The 19503-nt window shown below is 33.7% G+C and overlaps 1 protein-coding gene across 1 annotated transcript; it reads right to left on the bottom strand.

The window, feature by feature from the left end:
* Nucleotides 1–518: 518 nt before the first annotated feature.
* LY79DRAFT_530170 (uncharacterized protein) lies at nucleotides 519–1115 on the bottom strand (the record flags this gene model as incomplete). The annotated part of the gene is made up of 2 exons (XM_060556157.1): nucleotides 519–778; nucleotides 878–1115. Coding segments are annotated over 2 exons (498 nt in total), but the record flags the coding sequence as incomplete, so codon positions are not given.
* Nucleotides 1116–19503: the final 18388 nt, after the last annotated feature.

The following is a 19503-nucleotide window of genomic DNA, read 5'->3' as shown; positions in this document are numbered from 1 at the left end:
ATCGCACCCATCCAGCCAAGCTAAGGGCTGCCAAATAGAAATGTGCTAGACAGCGTTATGCTCAACAGGGACATCACCCACCCTAAGATGCGCCAGAGAATAGAGAACCCCAGAATCGTTCTACTTAATTACCCCCCTTGAGTACAAGAAGGGCAAGTCACAAACCAACATTGAGATTTCCAAGGAGGAGGACTGGAACCGCATCCTGCAGATTAAGGAGGAGCAGGTCAAGTCCATGTGCAAGGCCATTCAATCAATGGCCCTAAGGCGCTCCTGGGCATCAGTTGCAGCAAACCTTGGGCCAACTACGCAAATAACAGCAATAGGCGTCCGAATCAAGGGCCACATGTTTGCTTTGCCAACAAGTAATTTAGAATAAATAGTGATGTTTTCCCATCACTAGATAATAAGCTTAGCTACTACCTAGGTCCTGTCTCCCTCAATCCTGTCTATGTCAGCCCTCCGGCCCCTACTCATCCATCCCTATATAGCTGCCTAACTGGCCGCCCGTCATCTAATTATACAAATATCATGTAGTTGTCTCGCAAACTACGTAGATATAAGAATCCCAGGTCCACCGTTTGCTCCTCCCACCGCCGCCGCGTCTGCTCGCTGGCTTGCCCTGCCCGGGTGGCGACGTAATAACAGAGCGTCACGGCATCGTTCCACTGCTCCTGTAACCTCGCCATATCCTCCCTGACAGCCTGAACGACCTTGGCTGCCCTTGCTACTCTGCTCCACGTGACAAGACACACTATATTAGCCTTGACTTTGCGGCCTCGCCATCGCGATAGCTCCCGTGGGATTGCGTGTACTTAGTCAAGCCACTCCTGCACACTGCCATGCTCCGTCCAAAACTGTCCAACAAGCCAGGTACATCCCTCGGCCGCGCGGCGGTCCTGGACGCGCTTCTCCGTATCCGAGAGCTGGTTCTTCTTGCGCTGCAGCTCGCTCAGCAGCGCCTTGTTCCATCCGCAGAGGTGGGAACTGGTGTCTCTCAGCTCTCCCAACGAAGCAACGAGCGACGCGTTGAACTCGCGTCTGTCTTGTAGTTCCGCCGACAAGATGCGTTCCATCTCGGCGATGAAGTGCTGGACGGGCAAGGTTCCAAAACTTGCACAAGGCTGCACAAGTGTAACTAGCTTCCGACGAGAATTGACCCGTGGGAGCCAAGGTGCTTGGCCGGAAAACCAACCTTGTGCGCCTGGATGGTATGTTTCCTACGCCGATCTGGTAACATGGCGGTTCGGAAAGACAGGGCTGGAGACCCAGACCAATAACTGCATGGCTAGTAAACGTGGATTAACCCGTAGGAAGCCAGGTCCGTGGAGATGGTGGCTTGACACAGTTGACTGGATAACCAGCACCGCGGACCACATGGTGAACCTGCCTGGGCCTGTTAACAGAGCCATTTCGACAGATCCGACGGTTTGTCCCATTTCGGGCATTGAAAGAGAGAGAGAGCGGGACAGACTGGCCCCAGTGGCTGAGCGGCGTTCGAATTGACCCCTGATTCCAGGGACTGCTCCGGCCATGAGAGATCATGTCTGTGCAAGCCCTGATAACGTGCCATCATACTTGGGTTCATCTCAAATAGTGTTCGAACCCCTGATTACAGGGCTTCGTCTGTCAGTCCTCAGTTGGAGAATGTGAGCAGAGAGAAGAAGAAGGTGGGAAATTGAAAGTCAAATATGATAATGCCCGTCCTCCTTGTTCATAGTCCTTACTCACTTAGCCATGACGGTAGGTTTCCAGCAGGCACATGCTCCGTGAAAAGTCCAGCCTTATGGCACACCACAAAGACACGAAAACCAACGCTGCATGGCTAGACTAGACGGCCTGTAAAATGAACACCAATGGCCAAGAGACAAGATGGGCACAGTTATTGGTATGACACATGAACTCCATCACAGAACGGCGCGGCAACGGAGCCATGCAGACGTCCAGGATGGCAACTAAAGCCTGACGCCGACAAGTAGGTTGAGTGGGCGGCATCGGACATGAACGCCAGCAGGACGGCCGAGCGGGCGGGGCACATGAGCCTCAGCCATGGCAAGCAAATAAGCGGCATAAGACATGAACGCCTGGGGCACTGTTTTCTCTCTCATAGTTTCGCTTAATCGATCAACCTGCCTCAACGGCCGCCTTGGACTTATGGAGTAGCAGCTCGCTGCCCGTACAACGGTCCCAGACACACATACATACGTATATTTCCTCCCTCACACCGCCGATTCGTCCTCAGTCTGCGGCCCCCCCACCCCTCGCTGGCAGTCAGGTAGGTAAGACTTAGAAATCAGGGGCTATAGCCAAAGGAAGTGTTCGCGGTGACACGTCATCGGCAGCGCTCAGTAGGTCCCATTAAGGTAGTCAGGCAGAGCTCTCAAAGGAAGGCCAAAAGAAGTCCGTCACCGCCATCATCGCCATCTCCTGCTCTCTGCGTTCTTAAAATTGTTCCCCAAAGATCTCTCAAGGTAGACAGGCGTGTCCACCTGGTCGACGGCGTTGCTTAGCTCTCTGCTCTTTCAGGATGCGTACTATGTCATTGTTTAAAAGATTAACCGCACAGAACCAGAATGTGTCGCAACAATTCCCATCAGGTTTAAGGCCTTGCTTGTCCTTGTCCCACGGTCAATCCCATAAGGGCTACTTGCTTTTAATTAGCTAACATTAAGTCAGACTGTTTACAGAACAAGCCTCAACTACTATCAGGAGTCCAAGTCAGATGCCTATATCAGATGGTGTCTTCGTGTTCGCGCCCAGATCCTTCACGCCCTCTTCGCTTACGGCATCCTGCCTCCCGACGCCGATGGCGAAAAGATGGCGACACAGGTATTACCTGCGCTGCACATTACCTGCAACATGGAACATGGTGAAGAGTTCAGGCGCATCGTCCACGTGCGCTTCTGCCGTTCTTGATAGATTCCATCACCTCTCAGCTGGAGTCCATGGGCATCGAGCGTGTTCCTGCGACGCCGCCGTCTGCAGGGTATTTTAATGGTTTAGGTTCGTCAGTGCGCGCTCCTGCGGCCCAAGTCTCAAGTGGTAATAAGTCTTCCTCGGCAATCTAGTAGGGCACACAAAACATGCAAACGGCAAGGGCCGGCGCATCGTCAATCTCGAATCCGATCCAGACCGCCAGGCGGCATCGGTAGCTCTTGGACCCGCCCCCCTCGACCTCGCCCAGTATCAGCAGCTGCAGCTCCGGCGCAGTAGCCTAGTAGCGGTGTCGGCCGTCATCGGTCATGATGACGGCTACACTTCCCCCGGCCGTGGTGACCTGCTGGCCATCTTCTTTAAACCCAACACAGTTGTATCAGCCGAATCGCTCTTTAATGGCAGGAGTCGCGGCGCAGTAACACCCGCGCCGGCTACGCCGACCACCGTTGTGACTATCGACACAAGAGCGTCGCAAGATAATTGGTCCAGAAACATGAAACAGGCGACTGGGGGTGCAGCAAGGTAGGGGTCAACGCCGCGAGCAGTTTCGGTGGAGTTTAGACGCGTCTCTCTCGGCGTAACGGATGGGGATCGAGGCCGACTACAAGGCACATGCGGCCGTGTCTGGATTGGACTGATTGTTTCTCCTGCTTTGGACCGCTGCTGACGATGAAGGCGTTGGAAAAGCTTTGGTGGCGTCGAAAGCCGTTCAAACGGCTCGGAACGCATCAGGGTGTTTAGGAGCGAGACAACTTCTCTGCGGATTCAGGCAGTTGGTCCCGCTTATAAAAAGCCCAATTGCCACAGCAGGTGGTGGGTGATGTACTGTAGGTACCTGCCTGTGGGACCCTAAGGGGCACCTTGTACCTGTTCTCCATAGGTACCTAGGTACCTACCGCGTACCTAATAGACCCGTCAATAAGCTGCTTGACTTTAAGGCACCCTCCCTTGTGCTGCTGTCCACAGCCACACACGGCGCACCGTGGCGTCACCCGTTCTGGACAAGAAGCAGTGCTGAGGGGCTTACAGAAGCCTCAGCGTTCTCGTCGCCGTTGAAATTAGGAGGCATCCAACAGTCGCTTGTCTCTCGTCCATTCATGACAACAACAACAACTTCTTCATCCTTAGACTTCAAACTGCTGGTCAAAACAGTCACTACCAATCTCCTACTCCATCCGCCCTCTTTCTATTCTCCTTGCTCAAATTCAACACTCGACACCTAATATCCACATAGGCAACACGCCAAGTCTTAACAACATTGCCAACAAGGTAGGTAATAATTACCATTCTTCAACCAGCCTACGTCCATAATTATTTTCAGACACTAACCCTTCAAACCTTTTCTCAAGAGCCCTCAAGCAACACAATCTTCCGTTTCCCAAACGCAAATACCATCAAGACCAATATTTAACCAAGCCTTACGCTACCTACCAAAACCAAAATCAGAGCCAACTCTCAAGCACCAGGACGCACGCAATGCAGCAAATTCAACCTTGTTTAGGCTCAGTTATCCCACCGGCCTACCACCAATTATGCTCTTGCTAGCGAAAGTGCGGTGAATTCGACCCCAAGACCTAATGGGCTCGGCAGGAAGCTCTCAAGACACCGAATCTTTCGACGACTATAACCTTACACCTCCCCCACCCAGAGTAACAAGGCCAATGTCACCACACGAGGCCTCTGTCAGGCTCAGGAGCGAGTAGCACAAGCAAGAGAAGGAGAAAAGATGAGCGCAGAAAGGAAACTGTCCGAAGCCAAGCCGCAGCCAAGTCTCAAGCAGTATACAAAGACCACTCTTGGGGGTTCTAGAGCGACTATATTCATCAATTGGCTGAGCCGGAGCTGCCCGTATATTCCAGAATCCAGGCAAGAGGAGCCGGAGGATAATTCCCTCAACTGACGGGGTCAGGAAAACTTTCGTCCGAAAACCCCTTGCAAAATGGCAGCCCGGCTGCGCAGCTCGTGGTCAGCCTAAAGGGGCAAAGTAAAACTACTGGCACAGAAGTGGCACGGAGCAAACAAGACGACAACGCTCAACGATAGCCTGAACACTACCTTCTCCCTCTGGTGGTTCCCCAATATCCACCCTCAACATTTCTAAACTCGAGCAAGGCTCTTCAATGTCTTTGTTGTTGCTGCCAAGACCTAGAAACGATCTCCGTTGCTCTAAGGCCAGTGGTATATCGCAACAAACGTTGGGCCAGAGGTATCAGTGTCCATTAACAAGCACGCTACCATTTCAAAAGTGTCCGAGATTAGCAAGAAGAGGGTCGGTGCCCTCCTGGTATCCCCCCTTAGGGGGCCTGACAGACTACAGCGACAGTAGAATACGAATAAACCCCACGTCAACAGGCCCCCCCCCCTCCGGTCAGGCAGCTAAGAAAGAAGAACGGACTTATCTGACTCAGGGTGGCGGAATTTCTGCCCGGGTAGCAAAATGGGCCGAGTCGTGGGAAACTGTCGAAAACCACGGCGACAGCCAGTCCCTACCTTGGTCACGCCCGCATAGGTCTACACCCCAAGAGACTGCCAACTGCCAAAACCAGGCGGTGGCCAGTGTCCTGTTACGTTTGACTTCTTCTTGTCTCTGTAACCATCATCATCATCGTCGTCATCGTCGTCCTCTATCCCCTCTCCCTCTTCCTCAGCCATGGCTACGTCTTCGGGCTGGGGCCGGAGCTAGGGCTGGGACTAGGAATAGGACTGAGGCTCAGGTTCAGGTTCAGATTCAGGCTCGGGCTTGGGCTCGGGCTACTGCTGCTGTTGCTGCTTCCGGCGGGGTTTGTCCTGTACAGGAGTCCGTCTCAGACCCATGACGACGCCGTTAGGCAGTAACTTCGACCTTGTATGTAAAGCAGCAGCCACTCTTGGACAACCGTCCGTCATTACGCGTTGAGCGCATCGTGTATTTGTATACTTGGGAAAAGCAACTATTCGGGCCGTGTGGTTGCCGATGGATTAATGGCCGTGTACCACGTCCAGATGCTCTATCCGTGGTGAATCCCCTATAGCCTCGATCTTCCTTATTACCTCTATTATTATTATAGACATCCACTACAGCCCCAAGCAGAACACCATCGCGCTAGAGGTCATTGAGCACGGCACCAGCTGTTTACCCCGCCAACTGATTCCGCATCAAAATCGATTCCAGCAGGCATCAAGGTCCTATTTCAGTCCCAATGCCCTGCCACAAACATCAGCCTACCAAGGTGGGATATTCGCGGGACGGACCGAGATAAGCGAGAGTGAATCCGCACCAGGCTAATGAGATAAGAAATCCTAGGATACCTTGGCGCCGTGATACTTAAGTCGGTACCTAGGTACCTGTGTGACCCTGAAAGCCAGAGACCGCCTTGGATATATACCCAGGTGCTTTGCCTCAATCTCCTGACTGGGTCTTGATTTGCCGATCAGGCCACACAATGAACATGAAGATTGGGTAAGGGAGTTAGTTTCGAGAGATGCTGGCTGTTGGGGCACAGGCGTCCACGGCAGGCAAATGAGAAGATCAAAAGCACACAAAATGAACAAGAAGATGAAATCTACAAAGGTGTCCAAGTCATAAAGGAGCAAGAAAATGACTAGGAAATACAAGGCGCGGCACAAGGAGCAACGATGTTGGCTAACTAGACTGAAAGAGGTGACCGTCAGTTGAACAATCGACCAGCACAGCGAGAGCTTGGGTATTTGCCTGTGACGCAGGTTGGCCTCCTTGTTGAGGACTAACTTGGGGAGGGTGTTGTCAAAAGTGTAGAATAAATGGCCCTGTGTGTTGTGCTTGACTTGCTCATGACGCTGGATGTTATAGTCTAGTGTAGTGTATATATAGTTAATTACTCTGTCTATCTATATCTTGTGTGGTGTTGCTGCTTTATGTAGCTAGTAGCTAGTGGGCTGCTTATGTAACAGCCTGCCCCCTCTAAAAATATAGTGTCCTTACTATTAATAAGCTAATTTATTCTTATATATAGCTATATATAGTTTTAGTAAATCCTCCCTTTCTTATTTAGTTATATTTATCCTTATTCTTATATAACTATAAATCTATTACCTCTTTACTTATTTATATTAGTTATATCCTATACTAGTGTAGTATTATAGTATAAGTGTATTTAGTTTACCTATTAGTCTTATAGTTATTTCTTATATTATATTAGTAATAATAGTTATATATTTACTATAGTTAGCTTTAGTAAGATATAAGATATACTAGTATAAATTAGTCTATTTATTTATAGCTAGGTATTAGTAAAGCTACTAGATTTATAGCTTATTAAGAAAAAAACTATTATTAGTATACTAGTATATAAAGTTAGTAAACTTCTAGTCTTCCTTTAGTAACTACTATATAGTTATAATAGTATTAATCTTTATAATATTTACTTTTATAAGTAGGCATAGGTTATAGACTACTTTAATTAAAGTTATTATAAGCTTAGCCTTAGTAAGTATAAGTAGTTTAAGAGGTAGTTTAGGTGTCTCTATATTCTACTTTAGCTTTAGTTTTAGTTTCTTATATTAGCTAAATATAACTAATAAATTATTAATAGTTAGTTAATAGTTATAAGTAGCCCTCTATAGTATCTTAAGTAGTTTAATATAGTTAGTAATAATTAAGTTATTCTAGCTCTTAAGTAAAGTTAAATTATACTATATAATAGCTATAGTTAAAGTTATAAAGTTAGGGTATTTACTATTCCTAATAGCCTTTTATAAGACTTTAGCTTTACTAGTGCTAAAGTAGTCTTCTTACTACTATACCTTACTAAGTCTAGTTATAAGCACTTATAGTATAGCTTACTTATTATATTTATTAAAGATTTTATTCTTTAGGTTATTATTAAAAATAGTGTATATATAGTTAAGTGCTTAGATTTACTTTAGTAGTAGATTATATATAGTAGGCTATAGGTACTTTTAAAGACTAATCTTAGTATACTTAAAGTCCTTATCTATAAAGTGTTTTTTTTCTTTATAGTTACTAGTAGTTTTTACTACTTTATACTTAGTTTCTAATTAACTATTATTAATTACTTTACACTTATACCTAAATAGTTTAGTAATATTATCTTTAATACCTTTAATAAAGGTAAAGATTTTATTTTAGTTATAAGTAGTTACTAGTAAAAAAATCTATATATTATTTCTAAGAAACACTAGGCTTTATAGCTAAGTATATACTAATTAGTATAATACTACCTTAATATTAATTTAATTACTATTATTAGCTAGATAGTAGTCTAGTGTATATAGTGCTACTAGGCTAAGGTAAGTTTAGCTTATAAGTAGGTTATTATAGTAAATATATAGTAAGTAAGTAACTTAGATATAATTATTAAAGTAAGTAAATATTTATATTTATAGTAAACTAAAGTCTATAACTACTTTATTTAAGATAGTATATCTTTTTACTTATTACCTTAGTTATTAAATAAGGCAGTGTTCTATATAAAAAGTCTTTTCTTACTAGGCTATTAGCTATATCCTTTAGCTTATAGTACTAGTATTTACTTGCGCTATAGGATAAGTAGATATTACTATAGCTTAAATAGGCGTCTATATAGGTAGTTACTGTCCTTATAGTCTTTAAATAGGTCTTTTTTATAAAGCTATATAGTATCTAGTTATTAGTTAGTCTATTTAGTTCCTTTAGGATCTTTCTAGTCTAATCTAGGGTTTTATAGTTACTATTAATAATAATTATAGTATATAGCTTATTAGAGTATAGGTTATTACTTCTTTAGTGGCTACTAATTACGCCTTATTATTTATAGGCTATAGCTCTATTATCTATTACTTAGTGGCCTATAGATAGCTACTTCTTAAAGTAGTTACTATCTATATATTAGTACTAGTAGACTATAGCTTAATAAAGGGTTTTTCTTACTAAAAAATATATCTATCTCTATATTACTAATCTATAAAAGGTTAACTTATAGTCTAAAGTTAGTAAATAGCTATATATTATAGTTATAATAGAGAATATAGGTAAAAAAAAGAAAAGTTAATAAGGTTTAAAAGTTAATAAGGTATAGGTAAAGAAATAAAGTTAAAGAAGTATAAATAAAGAGAGGTTATAGAGAAAGAAGTATATCTTATAGAGGTAAAGGTAGCTATAAATTAGGTAGGTATATAAAGGATATACTTATATATAAAATTCTATTTCTATTATCTATAGAATAAATAACTTATAGTAGTTATAAAGTAGTTTATAGTAAAGAAGGTTTAGGTAATAGTTATTAATAACTTAGTATATTATTACCTAGTAGGTAAAAAAGTAAAGAAGGAGATAGTTAAGAGGAATAGGCTATAGAGAAGTTACTAGTAGGAGAAAGAAGTTAAAGTTATTAGCTAAGAAGAAGGTAGTAGCTACTTTCTAGTTAATCTTTTCTTCTTTTCTTAGTCTAGTTATTCTATTTCTATTACTTCTTTATATAAGTTATATTAAGAAGTTTATTAATATTATATACTACTATTTATTTATTATAGTATAAACCTTAGTGTTTATAGGTAATTAGAAATTAAGGTCTTGTTCTACCTAGTTACTTAGCTATAATTTAATATAGAATAAGTAGTTAATTTATAACTAGTTAGTAAAGGTTAGTCTATAAGGTTCTATAATATAGGTCTACTAGTATAAGTTTAAGGTAGTTAATAGAGATAACGTTATAAATTTACTAAGTTAAAAGAAACTAAAGTCTATATACTAATTAACTAATTTATTCTATAATCTTAAATAGCCTAGTATAGTATTACCTATATTTAGGCCTAAGGATTATAGCTTATAGTATATTATAGCCTTTATATAGTTAAAGAAGAACTTAGTTACTAACGTTAAGAAACTTTATTATATATTATTAGTTATAATACTACTTTATTATTATAGCTATAATAGCTAGTGTATTATAAGCTACTAGTTAAGTAGTTAGAGGCTTAATAAAGTTAGCTACTGTCCTCTTTATTAACAGTAGTAGGATGTTATTTAGTGTAAATCCACTATTAACCTTGTTTAGTAATATTCTAGTTAATATATTCTTAGTGTAGTTAAATTTAAACTATAATTATAGAATAATATATATCTAATACTTTAGGCTATTAAGACTATATAAATAATAATAAAAGGCTAATTTAATAGTCTAGATAGTTTATTTAGTCTATCTGTTTATTTATAGGTAATAGGCTATTATATAAAGTAAAAAGGTACTAGTAGTCTTCTAAATAGACGTCTATATCTATAATAAGAACTTTAGGTCTCTATTTAATAGTATAATTTTTAGAAATCCTTAGTTAGTAGTTATTAAGGCATTAGCTAAGATATTTCCCTATTATATTACTAAGTATATAGTCTTGCCTAGAAGAAATATTATTTCTTTTAATAGCTTATTAACTATAATTATTATATAGTTATAGTTATTAAGTAAAGACCTTAGAAGGGCTATTATAAAGTTAATAGAAATTATATAGTATAAATATAGGGAAGAAAGTATAAGCTAAAGATTACTATGGGCCTTATATTATTATATTTAGTATATATAATATATAGGGTAATATAATAAGTAGTAGTATAAGGCCTTTAGACTATTATATATATAGAAAGGCTATAGATATTCTATAAGCTTACTATAGCTAAGATAGTTACTATTATAAATAGCTAAGAAAATATCTATAAAGTATAGTTAAAGGATATAAAGCTTATTAATATCTCTATTTTATTTCTTCTAAATTAGCCCTTTAGCTAAGTAAAATAGTAGGTCTACTTTATTAGTGTAGTCTAGTTTAGTGTTTTAATATAATATATTAATAATATATTACTATATAAGGTCTCTTTAGTAGCCTTATTAAATCTTAGCCTAGAAGTTAGAATATATATAAACTATACTACTTATTAGTTTATTATTATTTAATAGTGTATTTACTATTATAAGCACTTAGGGTAGTTAAAGTATAGTCTTTAAGTATAAGGTAATATTTATTAGTTAGTTATTTAGTAACTTATTAAGTATACTTAGTGTAGTTAGGTTAATCCTATTATTAGCTTATAGTCTACTAAGAGCATTAAAGACAAGGTAGTTTTTTCTTAGCTTATATAGTATTCTTAGCTTAAATTAACTAATGTATTTTATTACCTTTATAAGCTTCTTATTTACTATAGTATATACTATAGAATTAGTAATATTATTAACTTATTATAACTAAATATCTATAATAGCCTTATAGTTAGTAAAGATAACTATAGGTTAGACTTAGGTACTCTAAATCTAGTAATAATACTTTAAGATTATCTAAATATAGCCTATAACTTTAAGCTTTATTAACTAGTAGTGTTTTTTAGTGTTACTAAGAGTTTATAATAGAAAAGTAATAAGTTAAATAGTGTTATATAGTAAGTATTACTTCTAGTCTTATTTAGTAAGGACAGTGTCTTTAACGTAGAATACTTATACACTAATACTGTCTACTAATATATTAAATTTAAGGAAAAGTTATTATTTAGTGTTAAAGAAAGTAAGTACTATAGAAGTAGTTATTACTAACTTTAGCTACTTAAAGGTATTAATTTCTTTTACTATTAGTAGTAGTATATTTACTAATTTTACCTATATATTATAAGCTCCCTTAAGTATTTTACTAGGTGTAGGCTTACTATCTTTATTTTACTTCTAGTAAGTATAGATTAAAAGTACTTTATATTCTTTTAGTAGTTAGGTAATAGTAGTATATTATAAGATATAGTAGTATAATAAACTACTAAGACTAAGGAAGTGTTCTAATGCCTTTAGAGTCTTTAAGAACTTAATAGCCTTAATAGCTTTTAGCTTATTATTTAGTGTAGTAAGTCTAAAGAAGTTAACTAATTTACTAAGAATAACTATAGTAGAGAATCTAACGTTAGACTTATTAGGCCCTAGTGTAATATTAGCCTTTAATAGTACCTTAAATACTTCCTTAAGGTTAGTAATATATTAGTTAATACTGCCTTTTATAGCTATAACTATATTATTATAGTATAAGTCTACTATAGTATCCTTAAGTATAATATTTATTTATTATTAAATATAGGAGTTATAGTTTTTAAATCCTATAACTAGACATTAGAAAGTAAATTATTCTTTATAAGTAATAATAGTAAAAGCCTATTATAAGCTAGAGTATACTTACTATTAATAGTAGAATACTATTATATTAAAAGTAAAAATATATATTATATTAGTATACTTATTAATAATGTCTTTCTATATCTTTATTAGGTATATATTAGTAATAATAGCTATATTTAGTAGTTAGATATTAATAACTATTTATCTTTTCTTTTTATTATTGTTATCTTAGTTATTTAGCTTAGCTACTAGTTACTATAGTTTCTCTATCTATTAAGATTCCTTCTTATGCTTTATATTTATTAGCTATCTCTAGACTATAAAAACTAGGTATATAGCTAGTACTTAATGTTTAGTGCAGTAGAGTTTATTACTAATCTTATTAAGAGTATACTTAATAACTTCTTTTTCTTTTAAACTAACTAGGTAGATTTTACATTATTAGGGTAGTAGCTTATACTAGTTAGGTTTAAAGTGTACTTACATCTATTAGTCTTCTAGAATATTAGTAAAACTATTACTATAAAAAATATAAGTGTAGTAGTCTAATAGCTATAATAGTCTATTAGTGTCTAGTTAGTAATTATAGATCTTAACGCTAGTAGTATAAGTAATAGTTAAGACCTATTTTTAGTTATTAATTAATATAGCCTAGATAAGTTAAGCTTCTAGTTATAATAGTTCCTTTAAAGTAAGCTCTATAGTGTCTATATATTACTAGCTATTAACTAGCTATACCTATACTAATAGGTTAATAAAGACTAAGTAACTAAGAAGCTAGCGTTATTAAATAGTCTATAGTTTATCTATATAGTTAAATACTATAATATACTATAGACTAGTGTTAGCTAATAGTGTATATATAGCTACTAAGAGATTAATAGGTTTAAAGAGTAAGTCCTAGTGTATATTCTAGATTATATACTAAACTTAGATATTAGTTATAGAGTAAGGTAATATAGTTACTTACTATTAAGCTATAACTCTAGCTTAATACCTTATATTATTATACTATACTACTATAGGTATCTTTATATTATATAAGGTAATAATAGTATAGCCTTTACTATTATAGATATTAAATTATTTAAGGCCTAAGTAGTCTATACTAATAAGTATATTTACTACTAGGCTATCTACTATAGCTATCTCTTTAGTAAATATTACTATTACTAACTAGCTATTAGTCTACTAGTAGCCTTAGAAGTAAAGGTCTATAACTATATAGTCTTAAGTAATATATATATTATTACCTATACCTTAGATATTAAGGAGAACTAAGTGTATATATATTTATAGTATAAGGTAGTAGGTAAAGAGAAATTTCTTGTTAACTAATAAGGTAGAATATCCTATATTAGTATAAACATCTAGTTAAATAGTATATTATTATAGGTTAGGCGTAATCTAGTAATATAGGTAAGACTATAAGTAAAATCTAAAGCCTATACTAATTTATATAGATATATCTATATTAGACTTAACTATTACTAGAGGTAAAGTAGTTATAGTTAAAGTTACTAGTTATACTAATATAAAGCTTAAGTTACTATAAAAAGCATAGGAGTCTTCTTTATTTTATTAAGGTAAATACTGTTAACGTATATACTTATAAAGTTAGTTATTACTAAGAAAGCTTTTATAGTACTTATAATATATTTATCTTGTTAATAAATATAGTTAATAAGGAGTAGATATAGCTATAAACTAGGTATTACTGCCTTTAGCACTATTAATAAAAGTATAAAAGTTACTTAATTTAACCTAGTTATTATCTACTTTATTATAGACTCTCTAGTTATAGCCTTTATAGGCTATAGCATTAGGCTTATCCTCTTTATCTACTATAGAGGGTAATTTATATTATAGTCTATATTCTTTAGCTTAGGCTTTATCTCTATAGTAAGCTATTATATATAGCTGTCTAGGTGTATTAGTAGGTAGTTACTATTATCTATTTTATTTTAGCCTTTAGTTATTAGGTACTAAAGGTACTAAGTTAAGTTACTATTAGTTATTATAGTAACTATTATTATAATATCCTTAACTCTAATTCTAGTTTTACTTTTATAGTTATCCTTTATTAAATTAGTATAAGTTAAGAAACTTAGTAAATTAATTAAGCTAACTCTATTATAGTTAGAATCTTATTAGTAGTTATAATAGTTATAGACTATAGCTAGGAGGTTACTTTTAATTATTATACTTATTACTATTATAGTAGTTAGTATTATAGCTACTAAGGGTAGTATACTAATTATATTAGTTAGTTAGTCTTAGATTCTAGGATAGTATAAATAGTTATAAAAAATATCCTATAGGGGCTACTTATATTTTACCTAAAGTTATCTAGTTCTAATATACTATATATTTATTAGCTAGTGTAGTTATAGTAGATTTATAGTTTCTAACTTCCTATAGGAAGCTATCTAGTATAGTTATCTTGTTTAGTAGTAGGATAATAGTCTTAATAGCTTTATTAAATAACTTATAAATAGCTCTTAGTTAACTAAGTATATTTATAATACTATATACCTTAGTATTATATATTATTATCTAAGTGTATAATAGAATATCCTTATATTATTAGACATTATATATTGTAGTAGGGTTAGGTAGTATAGTCCTAAGAATTACGTAGTAGTTAACTTAAGGGATAGATTAATAAGAAGGCTACCTACCTATTAAAAAAGGGATTCATAGACCTAAGAAGAGGTCAGAGGAAGGACAATTATTTATACACAGTCATTATTATTAGCCTTAATACTCTATATAGAAATATACTACTAGTTATTACTACACTTTTATTTACTTAGTAAAATTTACTTTTTCTATAATTACTTTATTAATTTATACTTTTATTTTAGTATCTTTATAGATTAGGTCTAAGAATTATAAGACCTATTAATTAATATATATATTATTATTATTAGATGTTGTTATAGTGTAGGTAGTTTTCCTATGTTTTACTATTCCTCTTTTCCTTTGTTAGGTAGCCTAGATGCCTTACTCTTTCTTAATAGTGCCTAGAGGTAAATTACTTTCTTTAGTATAGGTATTCTATACTAGACTATAGAAGGCTCTCTATATAGTTATAATAAATTTATAGTTAATAAAAATATAAATATAATATATTATTAATATTTAGTAATACTTCTACTTAATTAATAGTAGAACTAGCAAGAGATATAGTAGCTATACGCTTTATAGACTAATTTATAGAGATAAATAGACCCTAAAAGCCCCCTTAAAGTAGCAAGAATACACTAAGATTTATTAAGTATATATATATTCTTTTCTATTTTTAACCTCCTTTCTGTTTTATATTTCCCTTTTCTAATTATAAGAATATAAAATAGATTATTTAACTTATAAATAATTTATAGATCTAAAATATACTAATATAGATAATTAATAGTAGTTCTACTAAGCTAATAAGTAAAGTAGAAGCACTAGTTAAATAAAGCTAATAAATATTTTACCTAAGATATTAACAAGAAGAAATAGTATTTTTAAAATAAACCTATAGAGGGTTATACAGTATAATAAATAGTAGCTATATATAGATAATATCTTATAGCTATAGTGTATACTAAACAAAGGGCTAAAAGTTACCTAATTTACTAGTTTAAATATTAGTATATACTTTTATTATTAAGATATTAACTTTTTTATCTTTTTAATAAGTCTATAGAGGACTATAACACTTATTAAATTATTTATAATAGTTAATTTATAGACCTAATTTACTATAGCTAACCCCTTAATCCCTCTAGATAAAAGTAAAAGTCTTTATTATTAAAGGTAAAGATATAAATATCTTTAGTAAAGCTAGCTTTAGTAATATATAACTATAAGCTTTTCCTAAGAAAGATAATAATATAGGAAAAATAATAAGTATACTACTATTATAAGGACCTTCTTTTATAACCTTAATAGACTTTCTAAAGTAACCTATAACTATATAAGACTATTTATAGATAGCTTAACTTCTTAGTAAGTAACTAATAATTATTTAGATAACCCCTTTTTTAGCTAAAGCACTTAAGTTTAAAGGTAATAATATTTTAGACTTCCTAGAAGAGTTTAATAACCTTTTAGCCCTTGTATACAAGAAGTTATTTAAGAGGATTTAAGAGGTCTATATATACTTTATCCCTAACTACTTAAAGGTAGTATAGTTAATTACTTAAGATTAGACCTCTTAGATAACTATAAAGGAAAAATTAATAAAGGTTTTTAAATTAGTAGACCTAAAGATCCTTTAGAACCCTAATAAAGAGTTATAAAACCTTATAAATAGTCTTTATATTATAAATAGTAATCTTAGTAAGATAATAACTCTTATTTTAACTATTTAAATACTATAGTATAAAGCTAAAGCCTATAGAGATATAAAGCTTACTAATATAAAGCTTATATATATTATTTTTTATTATTTTTTATAAAAAATAATAAGGGCTATAGCTAAGCACTTAAGCTATAAAGTTATAAATATACTATCTAAGTTATAAGTTAATATTAAGAATACTTTAGTTATTTAGTTAAGAGAGTAATTAGCTTTATAATAGCTATTAGGTAACTTAAAAACTAATATTACTACACTATAGTTAAAGTCTAATAGTAAGGTCCTAACTATTAAGACCTTATAAAGAAAGCCTACTAGCACTATAAGCTAAGGAGTTATATCTATAGTTAAAGCTTTTACTAAAGACTTTTAGGACCTTTTAATTAATAAGGCTAGAGTATAGGTAAAGATATAGGTAGTAATTTAGTAGGCTCTTTAGCCTAATAACTTTATAACTATTAATATTAAAATCTTAATCTTATAGCGCTAAAATACTAACCTTAGCCTTATTCTTAGACCTATATTAGTAGTTATAACTATAGTTAAAGAGGTTATAGTTATAGAAGAGGATATAGGTATAGTTAAGGTAGAGGTAATAGCTATAACTATAGTTTCTATTAAGGCTACTAGGGCTTCTAATATTAATACTATAATTACTTTTACACTAAAGGTACCTATTAGTTTTATAAAGTAATAAATTATATTATTATTAACTATAAGTATACTTATTACTATATTACTTATAGTATTTATTACTATAAGACCTTTTACTAGTATTTTAGAAAGATAAATAATCCTAAGGCCTTTATAAAGCTTAGTATTATTAATAAAGAATATAACAAGAGGTAGCTAAATAATAAGACTATTTTTTATTATATCTTAATATACTCTAAGGCCTTTAAATACCTTGTTAATATAGTTTACTATATAGTATATAATATTTTCTTAGAATTAGAAAAAGAAGTTTAAGCCTATAAAGCCTACTTTACTATATAACCTTTATTAAATAGGTCTATAAATCTTAACCCTATAGAGGATATTACCTTTATAAATAACTATTTAGAGTCTTTTTATTCTTCTACTATTATAGCCTAGGCTAAGAATATATATACTACTAAGAAAATAAAAACGCCTAGCTATAGGCAGAAGCCTTATAATATATAATAGTAATATAAGCCTTAACCTATTAACTTGCCTAATATTTAGTTTTCTAATCCCTTAGTTACTAATTAGGTTATTAAACTTAATAATAATAAAGAGGTTTAAGACTTTCTTTTATTAGTAGCTAAAGACCTTTACCTAACTAATAATACACTAGTAGATAGATTTATATTATAAGGCAGTTAAAATCTTATGTAAAAGCTTTTTTATAAGTAAACTAATAATAAGATATTAGTCCTAAAGACCTTTCTTTAATAAGTATAGCTAGAATATAACTATATAGTCTATTAGTAGGCTAAAGTAATAGTTAATAACTATAAGGCCTATCTTACTAAGGAATTATATAATATTTTTCTAGCTATAGATAAGTACCTTCTATAACACTTTAATAAAGTTAGTAACTAGGATAGCCTTATTTAGAAGTAAATATAAAGGTAAAATAAAGTTATAGGATCTTTTTTTAACGCTATAACTTTATAAACTACTACTATAGCTACTTTAAAGGATTCTTAGACCTATATTATTAACTTTAGGGTTAATTCTATTAATACTGTCTTTAAAGAGACTAATACTATAGAATATTAGTAGGAATCTATTATTACTAATTTAAGGAAGATTATAGTCTATAACTTTATTATTACTTATTAGTAGCTTATAGTTACTATACACTAACTAGATAACCTACTAATTAAAGGCATCTTTAATAGTAGTTCTATAATTAACCTTATTAGTAAATTATTTATCTAAAGAATTAGCCTATAGGATACTATAGTTAAGATAAACCTAAGGATTAAAGGTATTACTAATTAGACAAAGAGGATTTAATTCTTAGGTATAATTATAGATAATATTTACCTTAGGGACTACTATATTTAGGATATAGGATTCTTTGTCTTTCTAGATAGTATATTATAAAGATATTAGTCCCCTAGGTTAATAGGCAGGATGCTAGGGATAAGATTTAGGTAATTAGTCAGTAAGCCTTTAGCAATACCTTAGGCATCACACACACAGATATAAGAACAGCCTAGCTAGAACACCTAGTTAGAAGGCTAAGTTAAATTCTAACAATATAACTACCCCCTATCTTCCTCCCTAATCAAGGCCTATAGCTAATCCCTTTACAATTATTTAACTTTAACCTCCTAGAGGAGATTAGCCTAGAAGATAAATAACGGAGAGACGCTGGCCTAATTAACGCGCTTGTTAGCAACTGCTTACTAACTAATTGCTAAAGATAGTAGATTAGAACCTAACTAACCTATCCTTTCTAATCTATTAATATAAGAGCTAATGTGTATAATTTAGAGCTAAAATATAATAATTCTCTAGCTCTTTACTAACTACCTAGTAATTACTGCTTATTAATATAAACGCCTACTAGTATATATATATAGTACCCTCTAAGAAGATAGTACCCTTAAGTAAGTAGCTAATTAGTTAGTAGCTATTAAGGCAGAAAACTAGCTTTATATAGCTACTAATTAGTACTATATTAAATAGGCTTTTATAAAGGTAACCTTATTACTCTAGACCTAATAAAGGAACTATTACTTTATACTTAATATAATAGGTAAAGTAAATCTATAGGTAGTATTTAAAGTGTTTATTTACTAATTATATATTAACCTAGAGCTTTAGGAGAGATACCTATATAGTTAGCTCTATAAGGCTAGCTAAAAGGTAAAGCAAAGTCCTCTATAATTCTTTACTAAATAGTTAGTAATTTATTAGGCCTTAGGCACTAATTACAAAGACAGCTATCTATTAGCCTTTGCGTTTTTCTACTGTTTTTAGCTAAAGCTCTAGAGAGCTCTTGTGTAGCAGAAGCATAGTATATAGTGTCTAAGAGACATAGCCCTAGCAGCAGAGCACCTATAGGAGCTCTAGGCAGACCAGGACCAGGACCAGACTACCCTAGGTTTATCTAATTAGTAATTAGTCACTAAAGAACTAGTA

Source organism: Colletotrichum navitas (genome assembly GCF_030913465.1).
Source record: "Colletotrichum navitas strain CBS 125086 chromosome Unknown LY79scaffold_188, whole genome shotgun sequence".
NCBI lineage: Eukaryota > Fungi > Ascomycota > Sordariomycetes > Glomerellales > Glomerellaceae > Colletotrichum > Colletotrichum navitas.
Note: the sequence above shows the minus strand (reverse complement) of the source record. Positions and strands in the feature narration are given on the sequence as shown.